The 20,933-nt window shown below is 37.6% G+C and overlaps 2 protein-coding genes across 4 annotated transcripts in view; one reads left to right on the forward strand and one right to left on the reverse strand.

The window, feature by feature from the left end:
• Positions 1-14,049, reverse strand: part of jak2a (Janus kinase 2a) — a 44,225-nt gene extending 30,176 nt beyond the window's left edge. The window contains exons 1-2 of the mRNA XM_084934929.1: positions 13,609-14,049; positions 882-1,150 (exon numbers count right to left, since the gene is read on the reverse strand). Of these exons, the coding sequence (XP_084791055.1) occupies positions 882-1,146 (265 nt within the window). The 5' untranslated portion in view covers positions 1,147-1,150; positions 13,609-14,049. The remainder of the gene's footprint in view (positions 1-881; positions 1,151-13,608) is intronic.
• Positions 14,050-17,302: 3,253 nt separating this feature from the next.
• On the forward strand, positions 17,303-19,875 carry LOC146383599 (zinc finger and BTB domain-containing protein 26-like). Of its 3 annotated transcripts, XM_084934932.1 has the most exons (3): positions 17,303-17,570; positions 17,874-18,192; positions 18,551-19,875. In XM_084934932.1, exons 2-3 carry the CDS (start codon positions 17,884-17,886, stop codon positions 19,535-19,537), a joined length of 1,296 nt encoding a protein of 431 aa, XP_084791058.1. In that variant the 5' UTR covers positions 17,303-17,570; positions 17,874-17,883; the 3' UTR covers positions 19,538-19,875. The 3 variants fall into 3 exon arrangements, with proteins under 3 accessions (XP_084791058.1, XP_084791057.1, XP_084791059.1); XM_084934931.1 differs by having other exon boundaries at positions 17,303-18,192; XM_084934933.1 differs by having other exon boundaries at positions 17,303-18,147.
• The last annotated feature ends 1,058 nt before the right edge of the window (positions 19,876-20,933 follow it).

Here is a 20,933-nt window from a genome sequence, read left to right on the forward strand (position 1 = left end):
ACGCTGAAAAAGACAAGTTTTTCCTTATGTTGCTAATTTTTTCTAAAAAGAAAGCAAGAAAAGTTTCACAATCTTCAACAGAAGAAATAATGGCAGCAGGTGGAGCAGGAGTAATAATATTAGTAATAGTATCAAATAAAACTTTAGGATTACCTCTGCTCTTTGCAACCAACTGAGAAAAGTAAGCAGCCCTCGCAACTCTAATAGCATTGTTAAAGGAGGCTAAAAGATCCTTTAAATAAAGGAGATGAACATTTAAGTGGGTTTTCCTCCATAACCGCTCAGCTTTACGACAATTACGTTTTATAAGACGAATGTTGTCATTTAACCAGGGTACAGACTTGGAAACAGGCACAGGTCTCATTTTAATCGGACAGATTTCATCTAAGATCGAAAGACAATGATAATTGAATAGATCTATAGAAAAATCAACATCGTTTTGTGGGGATAATGTTAAATTAAAAGCATCAGAGAACTTCTGTGCTGAGGAGGAGTTTAAGGTGCGGGAAATAACTGTCCGATGAACAGGAGACATAGGCTCATAAAAAGACATATTAAAAAAGACACAATAATGGTCAGAAATAAAACTCTTTCCTAATTAAAAAAAATCCTTAACTGCACTGTGACCTATTTAGAGTTCAAGTGGCTTCTTACAGAAAGAAATGTGTTACAAAGAAACCAGTCACCTTTTAAGAGGATTTCAGCGTGAATGTATGCATTGTTTGTAATGTACAGTTAACAGCTGTTGTTTTCTTTTAAAAAAAATTTTTTGTTAAGCTGAGGTCAGAAAATGGCTCAACCAAAAAATGTCAGATGTGTAAATGAAACTATACACTGCATGTGTGGGCAAACACGTGAACTGAAACACAGTTGTGACTCACCACATGCTTTCGCTGCAGAGATGCAGAGTTCCTCTGCTACGTACTCTCCAGGTGGAAACGTGAGGACACTTTCTGAATAACTTGCCCCGCCCTCTCCTCCCTCCTTCTCGCAGTACTGGTAGACGCTCAGACAGGTGGCCTTATTGTCTTGCTTCGGTCCAGTGGCCAAGTCTAGATTTGGCGGGAGGCCGTTCTGATTTTCCGTGGTGGGCGGGTCCATGTTTGTCAGCAGAATACAAGCCATGTGCCGCTTAAAAAAAGACATGCACCTGTCAGGTGAAAAAGAAGAGATAAAATAAGAAAAGAACGACTTAGAGTGAAAGGAGGCACTGCTGCAGAGAAGGATTTGTTTTTGTTTTGTTTTGGGTTTTTTTTGGGGGGGGGGGTGTTATTCAACCTTTGCTTTGCAGCAATTGCTAATAAATACTACTTTACAACTGACCATTCAGTACATGTTGCATTGGATAGAAGCTAAGGATTTGAGGGTTTTTTTGGAGGGGGGGGGGTTCTGCATATTAAAATTGTTTTGTTTTTGCATTTCATCAGTAACAGTTACAAGCAGAGAAAACTAGAACATTCCAGTGTCATTGTCTGTAATAATATCCTGACCTCTGTTAACTTGACAACACTGAGCACTGAGCGACACGGTTGCTCAAAGATTTTTAGAGAGGAGAGATGCAAAAATGTGCAATAAAAACACTATATGAATGAAGCAGCTTGTGTAATACAACAACCTGAACGATCTTAATAAAAACAACATATATCAATATACCAGTAATATCTGTAGTCAGCATTGTGTGGTGTAGCTCAGCTAAAACGCCCTTTGCTTGCAGAGTTCTTGATTTAAGAAGAGCTCTTCTTTGTGTGCACAAACTAGAAAAGCTAGAGTTAAATGTGAATAGAGCTGCACGTTTAATTGTTGTGTATTAACTTTAACTTACATTAACTCTAAAATAATGATAGCTGCTTCGATCAGCAAGTGAAGCATCGCAACTGCAAAACACTGGTACATGGAAGCCACAGGTATTTGGAATGACTCATTCAGAAGTCTCTGATTTGTGTATATTTGTAACACCAGAACATTAGATAGACTGAAGACCAATTCAGTGCTAGGTAGTTTCAGCTGCTCCCTTATTTCCCAAAGGGCTGGATCTGTATGTTTGGTTTGGGACAGACTTTTAAGCCGGATGCTATTTCCCAAAGGGTCCTCCAATTCACTGCATCTGGGTTGTACTGAGGATACAGATATAAGCGTGTGACCCACTAAGCCCAGGCTCAGGGGGGTCACAATAATAAACCATTACGCCATGAAAGCACTCCACTGATGAATTCAGTAGAAAGACTTATTCTTGTTTTATAGCAACATGTGTGTGTCTGTTTAGCATTTTCCTCTGGAGAGCCTTGTTCCTCTGGAACATTAGAATACACATTTAGGACTACTCTGATCAGTTCGCATTTTCAATGTGTGCTGGGGTAAACAGCATCAGAAGAAGCTCATAAGTGAAGAATGACCTCTATTGAAGTGCAGGGTGGTAAGTGTAGCTTCTTGACTTAAACACTCAACCTCTCTCCTCGGAAATTACAGTCATCCCAACAAAAGAATAAAAACTCTACGCCCTCAACTTAATGCCAGCAGCAACAAAACAGTGTCAAACAAAGGTGTTATTACTGACTTATAAAAACAAAGAGGAAGTGCAACAATATTAAAACAAACATGACATAAAAAAACTGCACAAGTGCTGTGGAGAGATAACAAAAATGGATTTCATGAAAATTAATTAGAATGTCTTTCCCAACGTCGTGGGAAAGACACACTGATGAGGGGAAACGCCGTCATGTAACTTAAATAAGTCGGTCCTATCAAATCAGCTGAGTCAGTGGTAACTTTTAAATGACTTCTGAAAACATTTTTATAGTTGAGCTTTCCCTTTTGGCAAAGCTTATTATCATTTCTTTTAACTTTTTTATCCAAACTATGATCCATTGTTTAGCTGTGTGTTTGAAAAATAGTGCAATACAAATAAAACTATGATAATATTTCTGGACAACCGTCAGTAGGTAGGCATTATTACTGACTGAGATAAGCCTTCCTGTTTCAGATAGGCACTGACCCCTGTCTGGCCATGGATATCTGCCTGGTTACAGAGGTCTTTAGAGCTGCTTCCAATACATTGAGTACAAGTACTGAGTGTTCATTTGCTGCACAAACCTCAGCAGACAAGAGAATTGCGTGTTTTCACAATACTTGAGTAGCCATGCTTTCAAAATGTTTTTGAAATTGTTGTTTAACGTTTAAATCTTTGTTGACCTAAATTCAGTTAATGGGTACTTCCTATTTTATTACTGGGTCAAAGTATCGTGCCAGCAGGGGTGTAAGCGGCTCTGGATTAAACCGATTACTCCAATTAATGATACAGATTCAATTTGTCAAACAACTGAACAAGCGCTGTTTACTAGTGGTACTCGTATTCTGGCCACTGCCCTTCAGCACATGCTTCACCATAGCAGGGGCTCGATGGAAGTCTTACTTTAGATGACAGTAAGAGCCGGTAATAGTTTAAGCAGAATAAAACAATAATAAAGTCAAGCTAATTAAAACAATGGGAGCTGTAGGTATAAAGTTGATGACAAAAGAGACTCGCACTTTATGTTTTTACAGTTCCAGGCAGAGCAGCTCACTAGATGCTGCAGTAATAATATTCTTCCAATTGTTTCAGGTCTCTATTGATGTTATTATAATTGTTCGATAGCTGGGGACTATTCTACATGTTGTACAAGAAGAGAGAAAAAAAACAGCCCTGTTTACACACCCAAAATGTTTATCATGCAGCAGACACACACACAGAGTTTTACCAGTTCCTTGCTGCGTCTTATCAGGGCCTTGGTATAAGTTGAGGTCAGAGCTATCAGCTCTCACACATTTTACTTTTTATGACTTTTTGGTTTCACTTCTGGTTACAACGCCAGCTCTTCACTCAGCCTGGCCTGCTGGACTTCATTAAAAGTCAGGATTAAAGGTGCTTTTTGTACAATTAAAATAACCATCAGCAGTCGATCTTAAAATAAGCTGAATGTCTGTTGTACATTTCAAGGTTATGGTTCTGAGTTTCAGACTGTTGGCTGCAGTGCCAGCTGACCACAGAAAAAGTTGTGTGTGACTAAAGTCTATCTGGGCTGGAAGCCTGCCAGAGGCTACCATGCAAATTTCCAGTGGACATTCCTATCTGCAGATCCTTCTGTACAGACTGTTGTCCTGTCTGAGCAACTTTTCTGCAAACTAAAATATTCTTTCCACTGTGAACTGTGGCTATCCACCCAGTTCCTCTCCAGGGGTGGTCCTCGTGATCTGAGCTGCTCTTTAAGTTTTCCTTTTACTGCAGCCTCCTCTTACGCTGCAATCCTCCTTTCGGTTTCATCTATTTGTAAATGTCTTTAAGTAGTTTACTCTCTTGTCTAAACCACTTATCTCATCCTTCCTTGGTCTTCTAACCTAAAGCTAACCTTTACTGTAACACCTAAGCCTAACCCTTTCTCCATTCTATCATTGTTCTTGTTCTGGCAACTTATTTTATTGAAACTTTTAACTAATGCTTATATATATTTCTATATTTTATTAAACAAAACAGACTGTTTAATAGTTTGGGATTTTTTTTTTTGTTTTGGTCACAACTTCACAGGTTCACTCAAACACATCTCAGAATAGATTGTTTCATTCTACTGGACAGAGCCAGTAAAATCCAGCTTTAAAATGAATTCCTCCTTTATCTAAACTGTTTTATTTGTCTGCATTGCTCTTTAACAACTTCAAAACTCTAATTTTTGTGTATTTTTTTTTTTTAAAAAAGCAGACTGTGTTGCATAGATCTCAACTTAGTAGAAGCTGATAAAAGTTGAAGAATTAGTACTACAGTGGGGGGGGGGGCTAATCTATACAAGGACTGGCAGAGAAATTACAGAATTAGCATGTGCTGTTTTGGAAGTGGATTAGTAGTTACTGTATAACAGCTATAGCATAAGTAGACTAGATATAATTACACTGCTTTAAATACTATACACAAATTGGAAATAGACTTACAAAAAAGGCATGCAGGCACAAAATGACTCCACGCAGAATCAACACTATTAAATAACAATCTTAATAAATATAGTATCAAAACTTACTGACAAAATACTGGAAGCTACAGGAAAACATGTTCTGGCTAAACAGCTGCAGAATGAAATATATTGTAATATTTTTTAATAAGTGACTAGTGACATTATCACAGCAAATACATCAAAGTTACATTTTAAGTGAGAAAGAAAACCCAACAAAACTGAAAAGCAGATTGATGGCTGAAACATTAAGAAAAAGCTGCAATTGTGCCAGTTCACTTGAGGAAAACAACAGCAGGAAAGGATACGACTTCCAGCAGTAACTTAACACAGTTCTGACACCATAAAAGCAATTAGTTATGTGCAGACAGAACCACAGGAGCAGGCTACAGCAAAGGAGACCTCAGCTGACCCTGTTAGGTCAACACAACTCAGAAGGAGGGGCGGTTTATAGACACAGAACATAAAACTTTAGTGGTTACCATTCACAGCTTTATAACAGAGTAATTCCCATTCATTAAGAATTTTGACCATGACTTGGATGTACTGAAAGTTAAACTAAACCACTTCCTGCCCAAAAAAAATCACATGTGAGTGTGGATTCAAAAGGAGGCTCAGCTACACATTAAATTCAGCAAGAAACCACACTATGAGATGGTAGTCTTTGCAGTCTTGGTGAGATTGGAGTAGTGACACTTGAACCTGCACTCCACATTTCAGAGCATCTTCAAAGCACAGCCGCAGGCCAGGACAGTGGAGCTGTTGAACTTTGCCTGACCAATGTATCATTTTCTAACAGAAAGTTCCTGTGTTTGTTCTGTTTACTGTGGCTCAAAATGTTGTCCATCCCTGCTCTAGGTGCTGCCAAGGCTTTCCACAATGGCTTAGAAATGTAATATAGCTTGGATAGGCTCCAGCTTCACTGCAATCCTAAATTGAATAAGCAAAAGAAAACAGATGGATGAGAAAAAGCTGTTAGCTGGATTGGCTTACGCTATCGTTTACTGCAACACTTGAGAGACTCCTAGTATTCAGTATAACAACTTCTTTGCTAACTTTACTCATGAGGCTTCACACAGGTCCAAAACATTATCAGCTAGCACCACACCCCAATTCAATTGAAAAACAAAAAAAACCCTCACAATAAAATACACAGCAAAAGGATAAAACAGAAGAAAATAAAATCACAGTGGCCAGCTGGACTTCTCTCAATCGCCATCTTTCACTAGTTCTAGAAGAGGTTGTAAAAATGCCAATTTTATTCAGGAGCTTTGCAGACAAATACAAAAAACTGATGACTTTGATGAAAGGAAAACATCTGATGATTTCACAAACACCAACTAACCGGCACAACTATCTAGTTAAGCAAAAGTCCCTTCTTACCATTACCGATGCTATCTATAGAAACTAATCTGGCTTCACAATTAGACGGTTGCATCCTTGCTTGATGCACTGTTGGTGCTGTATGACACTCTGGAGTCACTATTGATGTCAAGCTATACAGAGGCTTGTTTGACCTGTGTAACAATCTTGACTATTTGGTCCTAGAGGTGTATTTAATTTTTTATTTCCAAGTCCTCAATCAGCTCTTTACATGTTTACTTATCAAGCTTCTTATCGTACTATAATTAAATTTCTACTCACTGACCCCATCTTTTGTGTTATCTTGACTGTCTGGACTATTTAATTTTGTCATATTATATTTATGTTGCCGAGCTATTCCACTTTATCTAAGGTACTTTTTAATCGGTTGTGTTTAGTGTTTGGGCTCCTGCAGCACAGTGAAGATAAAGAAACTATATCGTTATGTTCTGACAAGTCAACACACGCTGCTCTGTTAAAATAACCTGCGCTGCTGTTATCTCTCAAAAGGTCACATGTAAAAATCCCCCTTTTGTCTTTTGACAAAATATCACAATATTTTAATGATTTTTCCCCCACAGAAGAAAGGAAAACTAATTAAAAGAAAACAACATCAGAATAGAGCCCAACAGACTGCAACTGGAAAGGATTGGTTTCACTATAGGATTTAATATTAGTAACTGAGCAAACAGAGCCATAACAGAGTTGTGACTAAAGTTCATAAAAACACATTCAACCCATTTACCATATACTGACACAACGCTGTGTTTGTTTTAGCATGTTGACACTTCCCCAAAAACATGCACAAAACATAGAAATTGCACATACTCTGTGGAAAGGAAAATATAAGGAAACACTTTTTTTCTACTGAAGTAGAGCAGTGCATGTTCACCTACATTACTTCTGTTGCTATGTATGTAGAAATACTCCAACTCAGTGAAGAGGAGGAATGAAAACCCACACTCAAGGCTGTGCTATATAAAACATTACTGCCCTTTCTTATACAATTAACATCTTAAAAAAAAAAAAAAACACTATTCCGATTACATTACGAAGAAAACATCCAGAACACACAACAGCAAAAGCAAACCAAGAGAAATAAGGAGTTGTTTCACAACTCCAACAACTGCAACACCATTTACTTATATGTTTGCAACAGTTTCTGAGTTACACACAAATGGTGATCAAGAGAGCAGACAAGACTGAAACACCTCCCGTGTCGGCTTCTCCTTCTGTTGAAAAGCTAATATTGCGCTTGCAGTAACACAACAAATTGTAAACTCGATTATTATTATTTACCCATCTTTTAGTAAAACTGTGAGAAGCTTCAAAGCTTCAAAAGAGCAAAAAAACCTAGTGTCACCACATATAATAACTGTATGCGGCAAAGACTCTCGCATGGAGCTGAAATTATACTGTCAACATTTCCAGGGTGTATCCTCCATCTTGCCTGATGACAGCGGGAAAGCCTCAAGTCTCACCGTGAACCTGAGCTTGATGAGCCAAAGAAAAAAGATAGATGGAAGGTTGGCTGCTGGAATCACTTATTCATCATTAGCAGCTGAGTCACTGTAATCAGTACAGCACGATATTTGATAACTTGGGTTATGAGGCTTCAAAAGGGTCCAGAACGTCAAGAGTTATCACCCCACCCCAATTCTCTTCATTATAAGGAGAAAAAAACCCTAAAAAAACAGCAAATAAGGAAAACAGCAGAAAAAAAAATCTGATTTCAGCAAGAGATTAGTCGACCTGCTGAATAGGAATAGTTGCCGCACATACTGGAAGAGTTTTGCTCATGTCCAAGATATTTTACCAGCTGCAGATGAGCGCTGTGACTCACTGAGTAAAAAAATGCTTCTTTGCTACAGGGGTATGTGCGAAATGCAGCTGCACAGCACCGCAAATATGAAGCCAAAACAAATGACTCTGGTGGGCAAGAGACATCTCACAGCTGGTGAAGGTTACGTAAATACTATTACCAGTACTGATGCTGTCTTACAGAATTTAGACATGATCCAATATCATCCAGCTTTTTCCGGTTCCAATACCTTGGCTGTGGTTATCTGCTGATACTCAGTATCAATAGGAGATCGGTGAAATTAGGAATATGTATTCCTCACTCACAGACAAGGAGCTGACAGTAAACAGGTGAAGAGAAATAATCGTGCCTGGCATAATAAAGGCTCACCAATAAGAGTTACACAAAAACCCACGTCCTTCCGTGTTCTTAAATAAGATTACTGACCAAACATGACGAGGATGAGAAGGGCTCACTTTATCAGGTCACTTTGACCAATGTTAAAAACTTTTGCGAGCATACAAGCAGAAGCGTGAAATACGTCCAAAATACGGTCCCTCAGCTATTCGCTTCTTCTGTGCTATGTTAGCTCTGCTGCTAGCTGTGGCAGGAATGCAGAGAGGTGGACTGAATGGACCAAGGATCTGCTCTTTTTCACCATTAGCTGATCAAATTATTGGCTGGGGACATACTGTTCTGGCATTAAGAGGAGAAGGCTGGACTGTATTGTTAGTGCATGAGGTGTAATTTGGAATCAGTGCAAACTACACAACAGGGACACCGTCTCTAAACTGTTTAAGGAAAATGCACTTTAAAAACAGAGTCAGTGACTTTAGAGTAGATGATCTATGTACCATACATGTTAGAAGTCTACACTAATGTTATACATTAAAAGGGATTTTCAATCTCACAATAAGGATTCTATATAATTAATTTAACACTGGTATCAGATCAGTACTCGATATTTCCAGAAAGCCCAAAGTCATGGTATTAATATTAAATAGAAACTGGAAAAAGTCAAGATTGGCATTTCCCTACGTGATTAATATATAATTATATTTTATCAGAAAGTACCAGCTCTTTTACACAAGATTCTTGGATCAAGTAGTAACCACATAAAACAACAACATCTAGTGACAATGACCACCTTCAGCACATTCTTTATGATGCTTTAGGTATTGGTATACATTATAGGTATAACTATGTATACGTTTAGTTCTTTACAGTAGCTATTTCATATGCAAAGTACATAAGTAGCAAAATGCTGTTTACCCCAGATCTGTTGCCAAGTAACATCATAAGCAACAGAAAAATGAAGGCGACACCCATAGTTTCCTATGTTGAAATGCATACATTTAGAAGATTAAAAAGCATGTTTACAGGCTGGTACAAACTGATTTGAGTTCCCTTCTTTCACAACAACTCAAAAGAGGGTAAAGAGGTAGGCTTTAATAACTCATCCACCTTGATGCTGTGGTGTGCCTCACATTTTATAACTGGAGTCAATGAACTGGACCTCTTCACTGTATCTATGTTACTCTATGCCCTTTGGATCATTTTAATGGATCATTTGACAAATATAAGGGCTCACTGAGTTACGCAGCCAAGCCAATAAGCTTGTGCTGTTTTGTTAGACTGCTATTACTCTGCTACTAAACAGTAATAAGCTGACGTGTACGCCAAATATGACTTCCTACACCAAATGTTAGCATAAAGACTTCAACTCTGAAAGTCGAAAACAAGTGGGTGACATCGCAGTGACTACATCCATCTTTTATAGCATCTATGGTTAACTAATTCAGCAGATACAGAGAAAGAGACAGAGGTAAGCTGGAACTTTACCCAATGTGACTTTTTGGCTAAAAATACACCAGTGCTGTTTCCTGCGAATGGTCAGTGATGGTCAATCAACCAAAATATAAAGAATGCAGTGGTGAGCAAGAGATAAGAGGCAGATAAGAGGTGACGAGCAAATCATCGAGTACATTATTTAAAAACAACAACACACAGCAAGTTGCTAACTGTGAAGCATGCTGGCACAGACTTTCAGTCACAAGTGAAGAAGGCTGTTAAGCTGTCTGAAAATAATAAAGTTCAGGGTCAGAATTAATTGAGCAATTTCACATTTGCATTGCACACTAAACCCTCCAACAACGGGGTGTTTTTCTTCCTTGGACCTTGCTCTAATCTAGCCACAAGTCTCTCTGTGTTGTGGTGGTTCCTAAAAGGGTCATAAACATTATTTAAAGAAAGTTGTGATATGAAACAACATGAAGCTCTCATCGTGCTGTTCCATTTTAAACCACTCAACTAATTTTTCTCCACTGCAACAGCTGACAGTGCGGTTCTTTGTACATGACCTGGATAAAACTTGCACACACTGATGCAAGAATAATGTACTTTCCCCATAACATGCCTGTGTCACTGATGTTGTCCTTCCAGTAAATAAAACAGTTTATTTGTCTTTGAAAACTGTGCCAGCTCTATACACAATTGAAACATTACCAAGGCTATTAGTGGTTATTTTACAACTAAAATAAGACAGCAGTGGTAAACTGTATATATGTCAGATCTAAACCTAACATAGTTATACTACTTCAGTATATCCTTGTTGTGATAGATGTTGACCTTAACCCATCTTTACTCTTATCACCAGCACTTTCCTTCAAATGGCATACAGTCAGAATAAGAATTCTTTTTAGTATTACTGATGACAGATGATTCAAACATTTCAAAAATTATAAAGCTTGAACTGGAAACTGACTGCTCTCAAGAGTACAGGCTTGCAAAATTAATCATCACTACTATAAAGAATCCATTCAAATCATAAATCTAGCAAGCTTTGTAATGTAAAAGGTTTGTAATAAACCCTACCCCCATGAAGACTCAAAGTTGGGGTTTTTGTCAAAGGTTCTTGAGAGCGCTGTTGATTAAAGGGATGAGGGAATCCCCTTTTATTACATCTTACCAAAACGGTCTAATACTGTGCAACCGACCTTATCGCTGGAGTTTATTCATACTTGAGCTCATTTTCCAACGACATAAAGAAGATCATTCTCCTGTTCAACTGGTCTGTATCCTTTTCAATTGGAGCAACAAATATTTCCAGTTATTAAAGTATTCCCATTTACTGATAAAAATCAGAGTAAGCTGTTACAAATGCCTTTTCAGGGAGGACACGAATTTAGATTAAGATAATGGTTGATTTATTTTTTCTACCTTGCATTTATATGTGTTGAATGCTGCAAGCTCTTGCAAGCATAAAGCAACCTGTTCTTAGTGGTTTTCATTCAAAGGTTTCCCAGGAGCCTCTCCTTGGTGATCTAAAAGCAGTATATGATTACTGCCTAAAAACCTTCAGCAAATAAAATCTGTTACAATATGGAAGGAGCTGCCAGACATTTTCACTAAAGTACTGATTTAAAAGAAGCAGGGGAGACTTTGGAAGAAGGCAGTAAGCAGCTGGACAAATCTCCATTGTTTGAGTCTTTAGACTAGTTAGACATGCTATTCACACCAATTTAAAGTGAGTTCTGTACTGGGGTGCCAGGAATATGTCATGCAATACAATTAAGCTGTTTCCAACATGACAATGAGTTCAGTCTACAGGCCTCTATAATAATTAGGCTTATCACAGACAGTCTGTAATGAGGAACTGTACGACACACTAATGTAAGGCTTAAATCGGTTTAGAGACTGTGTTCCTGTTGTGTAGTTTGCACTCAAGATAGACGTATCTTGAGCTATGTATTTATAGCTTAAATACATTTTACAGCTTATGTATTTAAGCTATAACTCCAGTAACAGGGAGGTTAGTGGAGTTAACTAAGAATAAACTAAAATACAAAACTAAATGAGCAAGACTAACAGAAATAAAGACAAGAATTATGAGAAAAATGGGAAGTAACAACATCACAACACACTTGATGAGACATGCATTTGTGTCCTGGTGAGACTTGGGATTACTATTTTATATGATCATCAATTAAGTGCCATTAAAAATTGCATTATTCTTAAGTTCTAAAATACATGCTCCTAATGAATAGTCTCTATATCCTAATAATGGCAAAAAATAAATAAATAAATAAAACTAAGAAAGAAAGTAATAAAAACTAAACTAAAACTACACGCTTGTAGACCATAAAGACGAAACTGAAATATGCTAAATCCTCATTGGGTGCTAACTGAAAAAAAGCAAATTCCTAAGATAAAGCTCAGAGATAAGAAGGAAAAACAAGTAAGAGTATAGAAAACTAATAATTCTAGGATGCAGCTCCCCAGTGAATTAGTTCCTGAACACCCAAAGTTTAACAAAATAGAAAAATCATACTATACATGTTTGTATGCTCCCTATCTCCTCCTATACGAGTGAACCAATCTTGATGAGACATTGTGAGTGCCGACGCGTATATGGCATATACAAACATTTTATACAATTCCACAATCGAATATGTTTGTACAGTTCAGTTTAATAGACAATTTGACTGTACACCGAATGGAATGTCATAGTACAGAATGGAATGTCATAGCATAGAAAGGCATGACATAGTATAGAAAGGAATTTCATAGTATAGAAGGGAATGACATAGTATAGAAAGCAATGTCATATTGAAGGAACGTTATAGTAAGGTGTAGAATGTCGTAGTATAGAATGGAATGTCATAGTAAAGATTGGAATGTCATAATATAGAAAGGAATTTCATAGTATAGAATGAAATGTCATATTGAACAGAACATTACAGTAAGGTGTGGAATATCGTGGTATAGAATGGAATGTCATAGTAAAGATTAGAATGTCGTGGTATAGAATGGAATGCCAGATTAGAATGCTATGTCCCAGTATATAATGTATTATAGCATCATACTTTAATGATGTACGTAGGTATATAATCTGGTAATAAAGGGTTAAACTAGTTATAAATAAATGTAAACTGTTGACATCGCTGAGTTGACATCGCTTTATTCACGTCAACAAACATGCAAAGCTCTGCAGAGGAGGTCTTCATGAAGGTCAGCTTTTTCCTGAAGGTCTGTAAAGGTGCTGCCTCTTCAGGTTTTCAAAACTCGAATTACTGGTTGATAACGGACTGCTGATGGCAGATGGGCACAGCAGTACATATAGGCTGTAATAAAATCCTGATCCAAATCAATGATCATTAGAGTCTTTTTCTTTACAGGGGCATGTTTGATAAACTGAGAGTGGACTGCAGTGAAAATCTAACTAAATGGATTTTCTTAGTAAGTTTCTTGTGCGCAGCCGTTTCTGTATTTACCACGTAAACACAAGTATGGCAGGCACATGCTCAGCAAAAACTTTCTGTAAAAAAGCAAAGTTTAGCAAGTCTGACTGCCACACACCAACTGATGAAGCCCAGCTCGACTAGCTAAGTTACTGCGCTAACCGTAAGCACGATTAAATTCATAGCAACAATGACTCCTCTCAGCATCACCCGCACACACGCTCGCACTTACTCTCCCTCCTTTACGTTACGGCTGCTTCAGCTTCCCTTCCGTCCGCTCGGGTCGGCGTGTAGTCCAGCGCTGGGTCAATTTCGCGCTACAGCTAAGCTACGACGGCTCCTGAATGTTCACCATAGCTGTCAATAAAAGTACCCGCTGCTTCGTTATTTTCTCCCTCAAGCGCCATCCTGTTGGTCTTTACATATTTCCCTGGGACTGCTTCGTTTTACTCTCCACACTAACTACACTGTAGGTCAGCTCTCCGTATTTTCTTTTTTTTAACCCGACATGTTTTCTTTAAGGTCAAATAGAGCACGGACTGAAACCTCCACCGTAGAAGCCTCCTGTTATGAGCGGACACACTGATACAGCGACAGATTATGGAGGTTTGAGGGCGGAGCAGAATGCCCCTTTTTTCTGTTTAAGCTCGCTTCTGTCTCTCTCGCTCCTTCCGCGTTTGACGTAGAAAAAATAAAAACGACGTCGATATATCAGCCATCAGCAACAGTGTTTACTTGTGGATGCGTGATTAATTACGGTTTTTTTGGCCCCTTTACAGGTCTACTTCGCTTCAGTTCATATGAAAATACTGTGGGCTACTTTTCCTTGAACACATTTTTATAGCTTTGACCTTTTTTAAGGTCATGAGCCTAAAAATCCCTCCCAGCCACGACATTAAAATGTTTTTTACTCATTTAAGCATTATAGATCGATGGTGTTGTAGCTGGCACAGTAAAATAAACGGCATTCTCCATGATGAGCGCCACTCTGGTCATGTATGGAGGACCAAAACGTCAAAATAATAATTTAAAAAAAAATTAGAAAATGTATAAATGCCCTTGCTGGATTAGCCTAATATCCAGTTAAATCAAACAACTATAGAAAATAATAAATCTGTATATTTTTAATTAATTAAAAATAATTATTTTTAATTATTTTTTATTTATTTGTTATATTAATGTTATTTATTTTAACTGTCATAAACAGGATGTGACAAGTGATAATAATAACAACTGCACTGCATTAAAACATTCACCGGTCTTTAAATGATGACTTATGAACCCTGCATCTGGGTCCAAACTACTCTGCGTTTATTAAGGCTGTTGTGTTTTTAACATGTTTTAAAGCTTTGTATCTTCTTCTATTTAATCTGAACAAGCCCCTAAAAACAGTCGGTGATCACTGTCGGCCTCTCTCGGTTTTCATTACCACAGTTTTTTTTAAAGCTCAGTTTTTAAAACCTTACGATGTAACTACAGCTCAGCCCATGCAGCAGTATATTAATGACTGTGTTGCCACCACATAGCCCTACAAACGCCACTGCTGTTTAGTTTCCTGTCTTCATTTATGTCGGAAGTGATAGCAGAGCTGTACATTTAAAATTTTCAGAAATCCCTCAAAAAGAACATGCTATATTATTTAATCTTAAAAATTTGGGGGGAGTCCTCCCGCGTACCATTAGAGGAAACCCATGTGGTACACATACCACAGTTTGAGAACCACTGCTTTATTAGATTTATTGGCACTGCAAATTTTGCTAAATTTTATTCAGTATACTGGGGACAGTGATATAAGAGAGAGACTTCAGCTACAAAAGCTCACATAGTCACATTATTTTTTTAGCTAAATGACACATTGTTTTCTAATCCATGTCTAATTCACCTTTTTTTTCCTGTCACTTGTGCTGCTGCAACAAGTTCATTTCCCCAGTGTGAGATTAAATAAAGTCCATGTCTATGTCTAAATCAACATGGTTACATAAATAAAAGTGCAAGGAAATATTTCTCTACACCACAAAGTTGACTGAAATAACCACGGGATGAGTGGTGACCTAAAAACCACAGGTGACAGGAATTTTGGGAAGATTTGGTCAAACAGAAAGCAATAACCTTGTTGCGTCTCACTTTTTGGCCCATTTGCAACAGGGAAACATATGTATATGTAAAATTCAAATTCTACCTGATTGAACAAAATGTTCTGTGATGAATGGTTGATATTACAAAGACATTCTGTTACCAAAAACAGAGAGATGTCTCTCCAAGATTCTGTTTTGGATTAAATCCTTTCTTTTTCTCATCTCCTTTGGAACACTTTAAAAGTTCCAAAATATTATCCTCTGGCACAAATTGGAACAGTGTAGCAACCATTCAGATTTATTAGCTCTTTAGACCTGACCCTGCCACTGATGATCCTCACATTCTTTTTCTTTGAGTTAATTCAATAAATACACATTTTGTGTGCAGCCCCAAAGCCGCATAGATCAGCAACTTCAATCTATTTGCATCATATGACCACTGGAATGCAAAACTCTGTCCACACATTATTAAAAGAAGTCAAATGCATTTCACAGCTGACCACACAATTTATCTATATTTTTCAAGATATATAGAGATACATTTTGTGCTAAAATATAGAAGAATGTGTTCAAAATAAACTTGCAAAACAAACAAGACAAACAAGACAATCTTCATATTTGGTCTTCAAGCTTGTGCATTATACAAACAGATGATGATGATAGAACATGTTTATGTACTATGACTGTAAAAGCTCTTCATTTATATAAGTGAAGTTTTCTGCCTTAAAGGGTTTCTATTGTGCTAATTCTCAGGTTAATCTCTGCTCAAAGTTTATCTTACACTGTTTGAAACAAGGTGTTTTAGCACCTTTTACTTTAAGGCCACCCTCCCTTTAAGACAGATTTTCTTCTAATTGCCTAACCCGGGCAAAAAGAAGGTTTGAATACACACAAAAAAATATCTGACTTTACATAAATTAATTACATGTTAATTTTCCATGTAATTTCGTAACATAAGTACAATTTAAAATGTAAAATTTAATGGAATTTGATCAAATGAAATTGATTAAAACTTAATTAGAATGCATTCAGTTTATACCAACCATATTTCTCTTTATGATTGATTATTGAAATACATAAACCCTTGATAGTGTGTATTTCAGTTGCAGTTTACTGTAAATCATTGCTTCATGTTTTTCAAAGGCAAAGAATAGTTCTTTGACGTGCAGAAGGTGGGAGGGTCTTCCGTGCACAAGGCCAGAGCTCTACGTTTGAGGTGACCAAACTGAGAAAATATTACAGAAAATAAAAAAAGCATCATAAGTCTGCTGCACATTACAATTTGAGTCCACCTGTTCAATTTGCTCCAAGGCTGCAAGTGGTGGGACAGTGAATACCAGTGAATACCAACACAGCCCATTAAAACTGTTTTGTTTTTTTAAGTAAACCAAATGTGTTTAATTTCAAGGTCCCAACCATGTAAAGCTTTTACCTATGGCTATGTACACTGAGAAGTCAAGGAGGACATGAACGAAGTGTGTTTGTGTTTTGCTTTGAGCATCATTGCAGAACAACAAATTCTTCATATATATACACACACACATATGTGTGTGCCTATATATATATATATATATATATATATATATATATATATATATATATATATATATATATATACACAAAATATATATATATAGACACGCACACACACACACACACACATATATATATATATATATATATATATATATATATATATATATATATATATATATATATATATATATATATAGATAGATAGATAGATAGATAGATAGATAGATAGATAGATAGATAGATAGATAGATAGATATAAGGCTGAACTAAAAGCACTGAAGGGGTTAATTACTTCATCCCCTCTTGCATAACGTGGATACGCACGCAGGCACCCACACACACACTGCTGCCACGAGCCTCCTCAGCAAAGAGCCACTGCAAGTCAGGATGCCTGTTTCTTTACCGAAATAAATCCTTCCGCATCCGCAGAGCGTTAATTAAACCTCAGGAACGCCAGAACCGGTAAGGAGATCAGGTGAATAGAGAGGCCAGTGTTTCCTCAAAGTTATTTGGGGTTCTCATCCAAGCAAAGCATCCTTCCTCACCCAGGAACCGTTACCACGGCATGAGGCTGCAGTACAAGGTGGGGCTGGATCGCTAGATATTGATTTGACTGATTATGACATGTTTGAATTTGCCAGTAAATCATGTTATTTAGGGCTAATGTTATGGTATCTCCAACAATGCCAGAACTTTTACAGTGTTTAAATGTCACACATGCAGTATACTCACTCCTACACAGGGCCCAAAACCTATTTGAAAAATGAAAATGAAAACATGGTTGTTATCCACATTTTGGAGCCTTTTAATAAACATGAAAAATTAGGGTAATCTATGCAGCTCACACTTGCATCCATATGATAACAGAACTATGCTCTTACTATAGACAGACCATCATGCCAGGCTGTTCTGAGACTCTGCAGTTTAGTTTGCCCAACCACGGGGACTCCATCCTCAGCAAAATGAATGATCTTAGAGAAGAACATCGCTTTTGTGACATCACGCTCATCTTGGGCAGGCCACAGGACTCTACTGTCCATCCTCTCCAGTTCCAAGGTCACAGAGTGGTGCTTGCAGCATCCTCAGACTTCCTGCGTGATCAGTTCCTGCTTCACAAAGGCCGATCAGAGCTGAGTGTGGCTGTTGTTTCCAACATGAAGGTTGCCAAGACACTACTCCTGTCCTGCTACACAGGGTTCCTAGAGGTGCAAGATCTAGTGTTTCTGTAATCACAGAGCTGAATATGGCCATATATCAAAAGTCTTTTGAGCTGAGGTGTTTGTTTTACTGTATAATCACTCATTTCTGTACTATAATGAAAGGTTCTAGATATAGTTTTATAATAGATCCATATTTAAAGTGAACAAGAGGAATATTATTTTAAGGGGGAACCTATTGTACAAATTTTTCAATCCATATTTTTATTCTTACATTCTATTATAGTAGCTCTGCATGACTCACGGTCTCAGAAGCTCACAAAGAAGTATAATAAGTCCTCTTTTTCTTATGGTTGGTGCTGTTTCTTTAATATTCATTATTGCTTCATCCATTGCTGGTATGCAGGTCCCTCAGAGAGAACTGGTGAGCTACTTGACTGCAGCCAGTGTACTCCAGATGAGCCAGGTGGTGGAGAAGTGTGTCCAGGCTATTTCACAGTACCTCAGTCCCAACACGCCTTTCTCGAATCTGACTAGACTCTCAGAGGAGAAGGAAACCCAGCAGCTCAGCAGCAGGTGGCTTGGTTCCAGCTTTGATAATCCGAAGGAAAGGGATGCAGCCCTGCCCGACGCTATCATCCACAAAACAAATAGCAAGGAAGTTGGAACAGTCGTGGTAAACCCCAGGTTGACAGCCGGCCAAGAAGCCAAGGTGGATACCATAGGACTGAGAGAACTCAGACAAGCCAAAATCGACTTATCTCAAGATGCAGAATGTTGTCTTGACATGCTGAAGTTGGGCAAAGAAGGAGATGCTCTGCCATGTTACACAAGCAACCCATTATCTCATGTTCCTCACACTGCAGGTAATCCACACCCTTCTGCAGTTTTACATGACCTAATGTCTTCCACAGCCACCATGATCAGTTCTGCAGCTGACACAGAACTGGTAAATAGTTCCAAAAACCAACACGAACAAGATGTTAAAGATTCACCAGAAGAGGAAAAGAAGTACATGCCAAAGGCAAATCAACTGCAACAAAGTGGAAAGCTAAGGAACTCTAGTCTTTTTTGCCACCCTAAAACACCTCTGTCCAAGATTCATTTTGCTGCAGATAACTCGGATACAGTAGTGTTCCAAAAGCCATACCTATGCAGAAAGTGTGACAAAGTCTTTCAGCACTTTGAGAGCTATGTGGGCCACCTGAAGGAACACAGACAGTATTTCTGTTTGGTCTGTGGAAAAGTCTTTTCTCAGAAGAATAATCTGACTCACATAGGTGTCCACACTGGTTTTAAGCCTTTCAGATGCCCTCTGTGCCACATGACATTTACCCAGAAGGCCATGCTGCAACACCACTTCAATCTCCATACATGGGAGGAAGCCCCTTGAGCATACATTGTTGTGCTTGCAGCACCAAATGCCAGGCCTCTGGTGCCACCTAAGGGAGAGTTATGGCAACAGTTAGCTGCAAAATGTGAGTTTGCCATTAAAATAGAAGATTTAGTATAGTTAAACACACACACACCCGCCCTCTCACATCATCTATAATTGACTGAGACAGGACTCTCTTCCAGACACTCTAAACCAAGGCACCATGTACATTTCAAATTCCTTTAATTTTAAATATGTTTATATTGTCTATTCTGTAAAATAGTCAGATGTCTATTCATATTAATGTACAGAATTCACCTGCTTGCTGCTACTACTGCACATTCACCCAATGTATATACTATTTATATATATATATATATATATATATATATATATATATATATATATATATATATATATATATATATATATATATATATATATAATGTTCTTCCTCTGAAATGTAGCGTGTCAGGCTACATTTCACTGTGTGTTATACTTGTATAACTATGCATGTGACAAATAAAGAACCTTGAACCTTGAACCTAGTTATTTAATTATTGCTTACGACCTGGAGGTCCAAAAATTAAATGAAGAAATACATACATCACAATAGAAACTGTTGTTAAATGCACAAAAATACAATTGAAACTAATTGCACGGTTGCACAAATTATAGTTACTTATATTTTTCATTGTTATTGTTATTTTTTTTTATCTCTGTCCATCATTATTATCTTCCCTCCTCATTTACAACCTCAATTCCAAAAAAGTTAGAATGCTGTGGAAAATGCAACCAAAAACAGAATGCAATTATTTAAAAAACAAAACAGTTTTTTTGTTTGTAGAAACACATATCAGCAATGTTTAAACTGAGACATTATACTGTTTCATTAGCTCATTTTGAATTTGATGGTAATACATCTCAAAAGATGAAAAAAAAACAACAGTTGGAAGAACATTTTGTAGCTAATTGGGTGAATTGGCAGTAGCTCTATAAGATGATTGGGCATAAGAAAAAAATGCAGAAACACTAGGTTTGTCAAAAGTAAAGATGGCCAGAGGTTCACCAGTCTGCCCAGCGTTCAGTTCAAAAGCCTGCATCTCTGATGGTACTGGAACTTGCAGCTTGCACCTCTGGAAAAACACTATCAGTGCTTAAAGGTATATACTGTTTAAAGAGCTTGGCTTTATAGTAGAAGAATTCAAGTGCTTAATTAACTGCTTGCTGTCCAAATCATTCATAAATTGAAAACATTTGTTGCATCGTGAAACAAAAAATATGACAAAGAAGGCCCAGGACTGTCAAGTAGCTAGAAGCCAATTAGACAACAATGGGGCAGCATCTCTCTCTTAAAAGTAAATCAACTAGTTTCCTCAGTTCCCAAATGTTTATGGGCTGTTTTTAAAAAGAA

Source organism: Perissodus microlepis, chromosome 7 (assembly GCF_051167445.1).
Source record: "Perissodus microlepis isolate ML-2025 ecotype Zambia chromosome 7, ASM5116744v1, whole genome shotgun sequence".
Classification (NCBI taxonomy): Eukaryota; Metazoa; Chordata; class Actinopteri; order Cichliformes; family Cichlidae; genus Perissodus; species Perissodus microlepis.

Bases quoted from the DNA above. Each gene is read 5' to 3' on its own strand.
- LOC146383599 (XM_084934931.1), top strand. From the start codon at position 17,845: ATGATAACAGAACTATGCTCTTACTATAGACAGACCATCATGCCAGGC. The intron at 18,193-18,550 runs GTGCAAGATCTA...GCTGGTATGCAG, and splicing joins GCTACACAGGGTTCCTAGAG to GTCCCTCAGAGAGAACTGGT.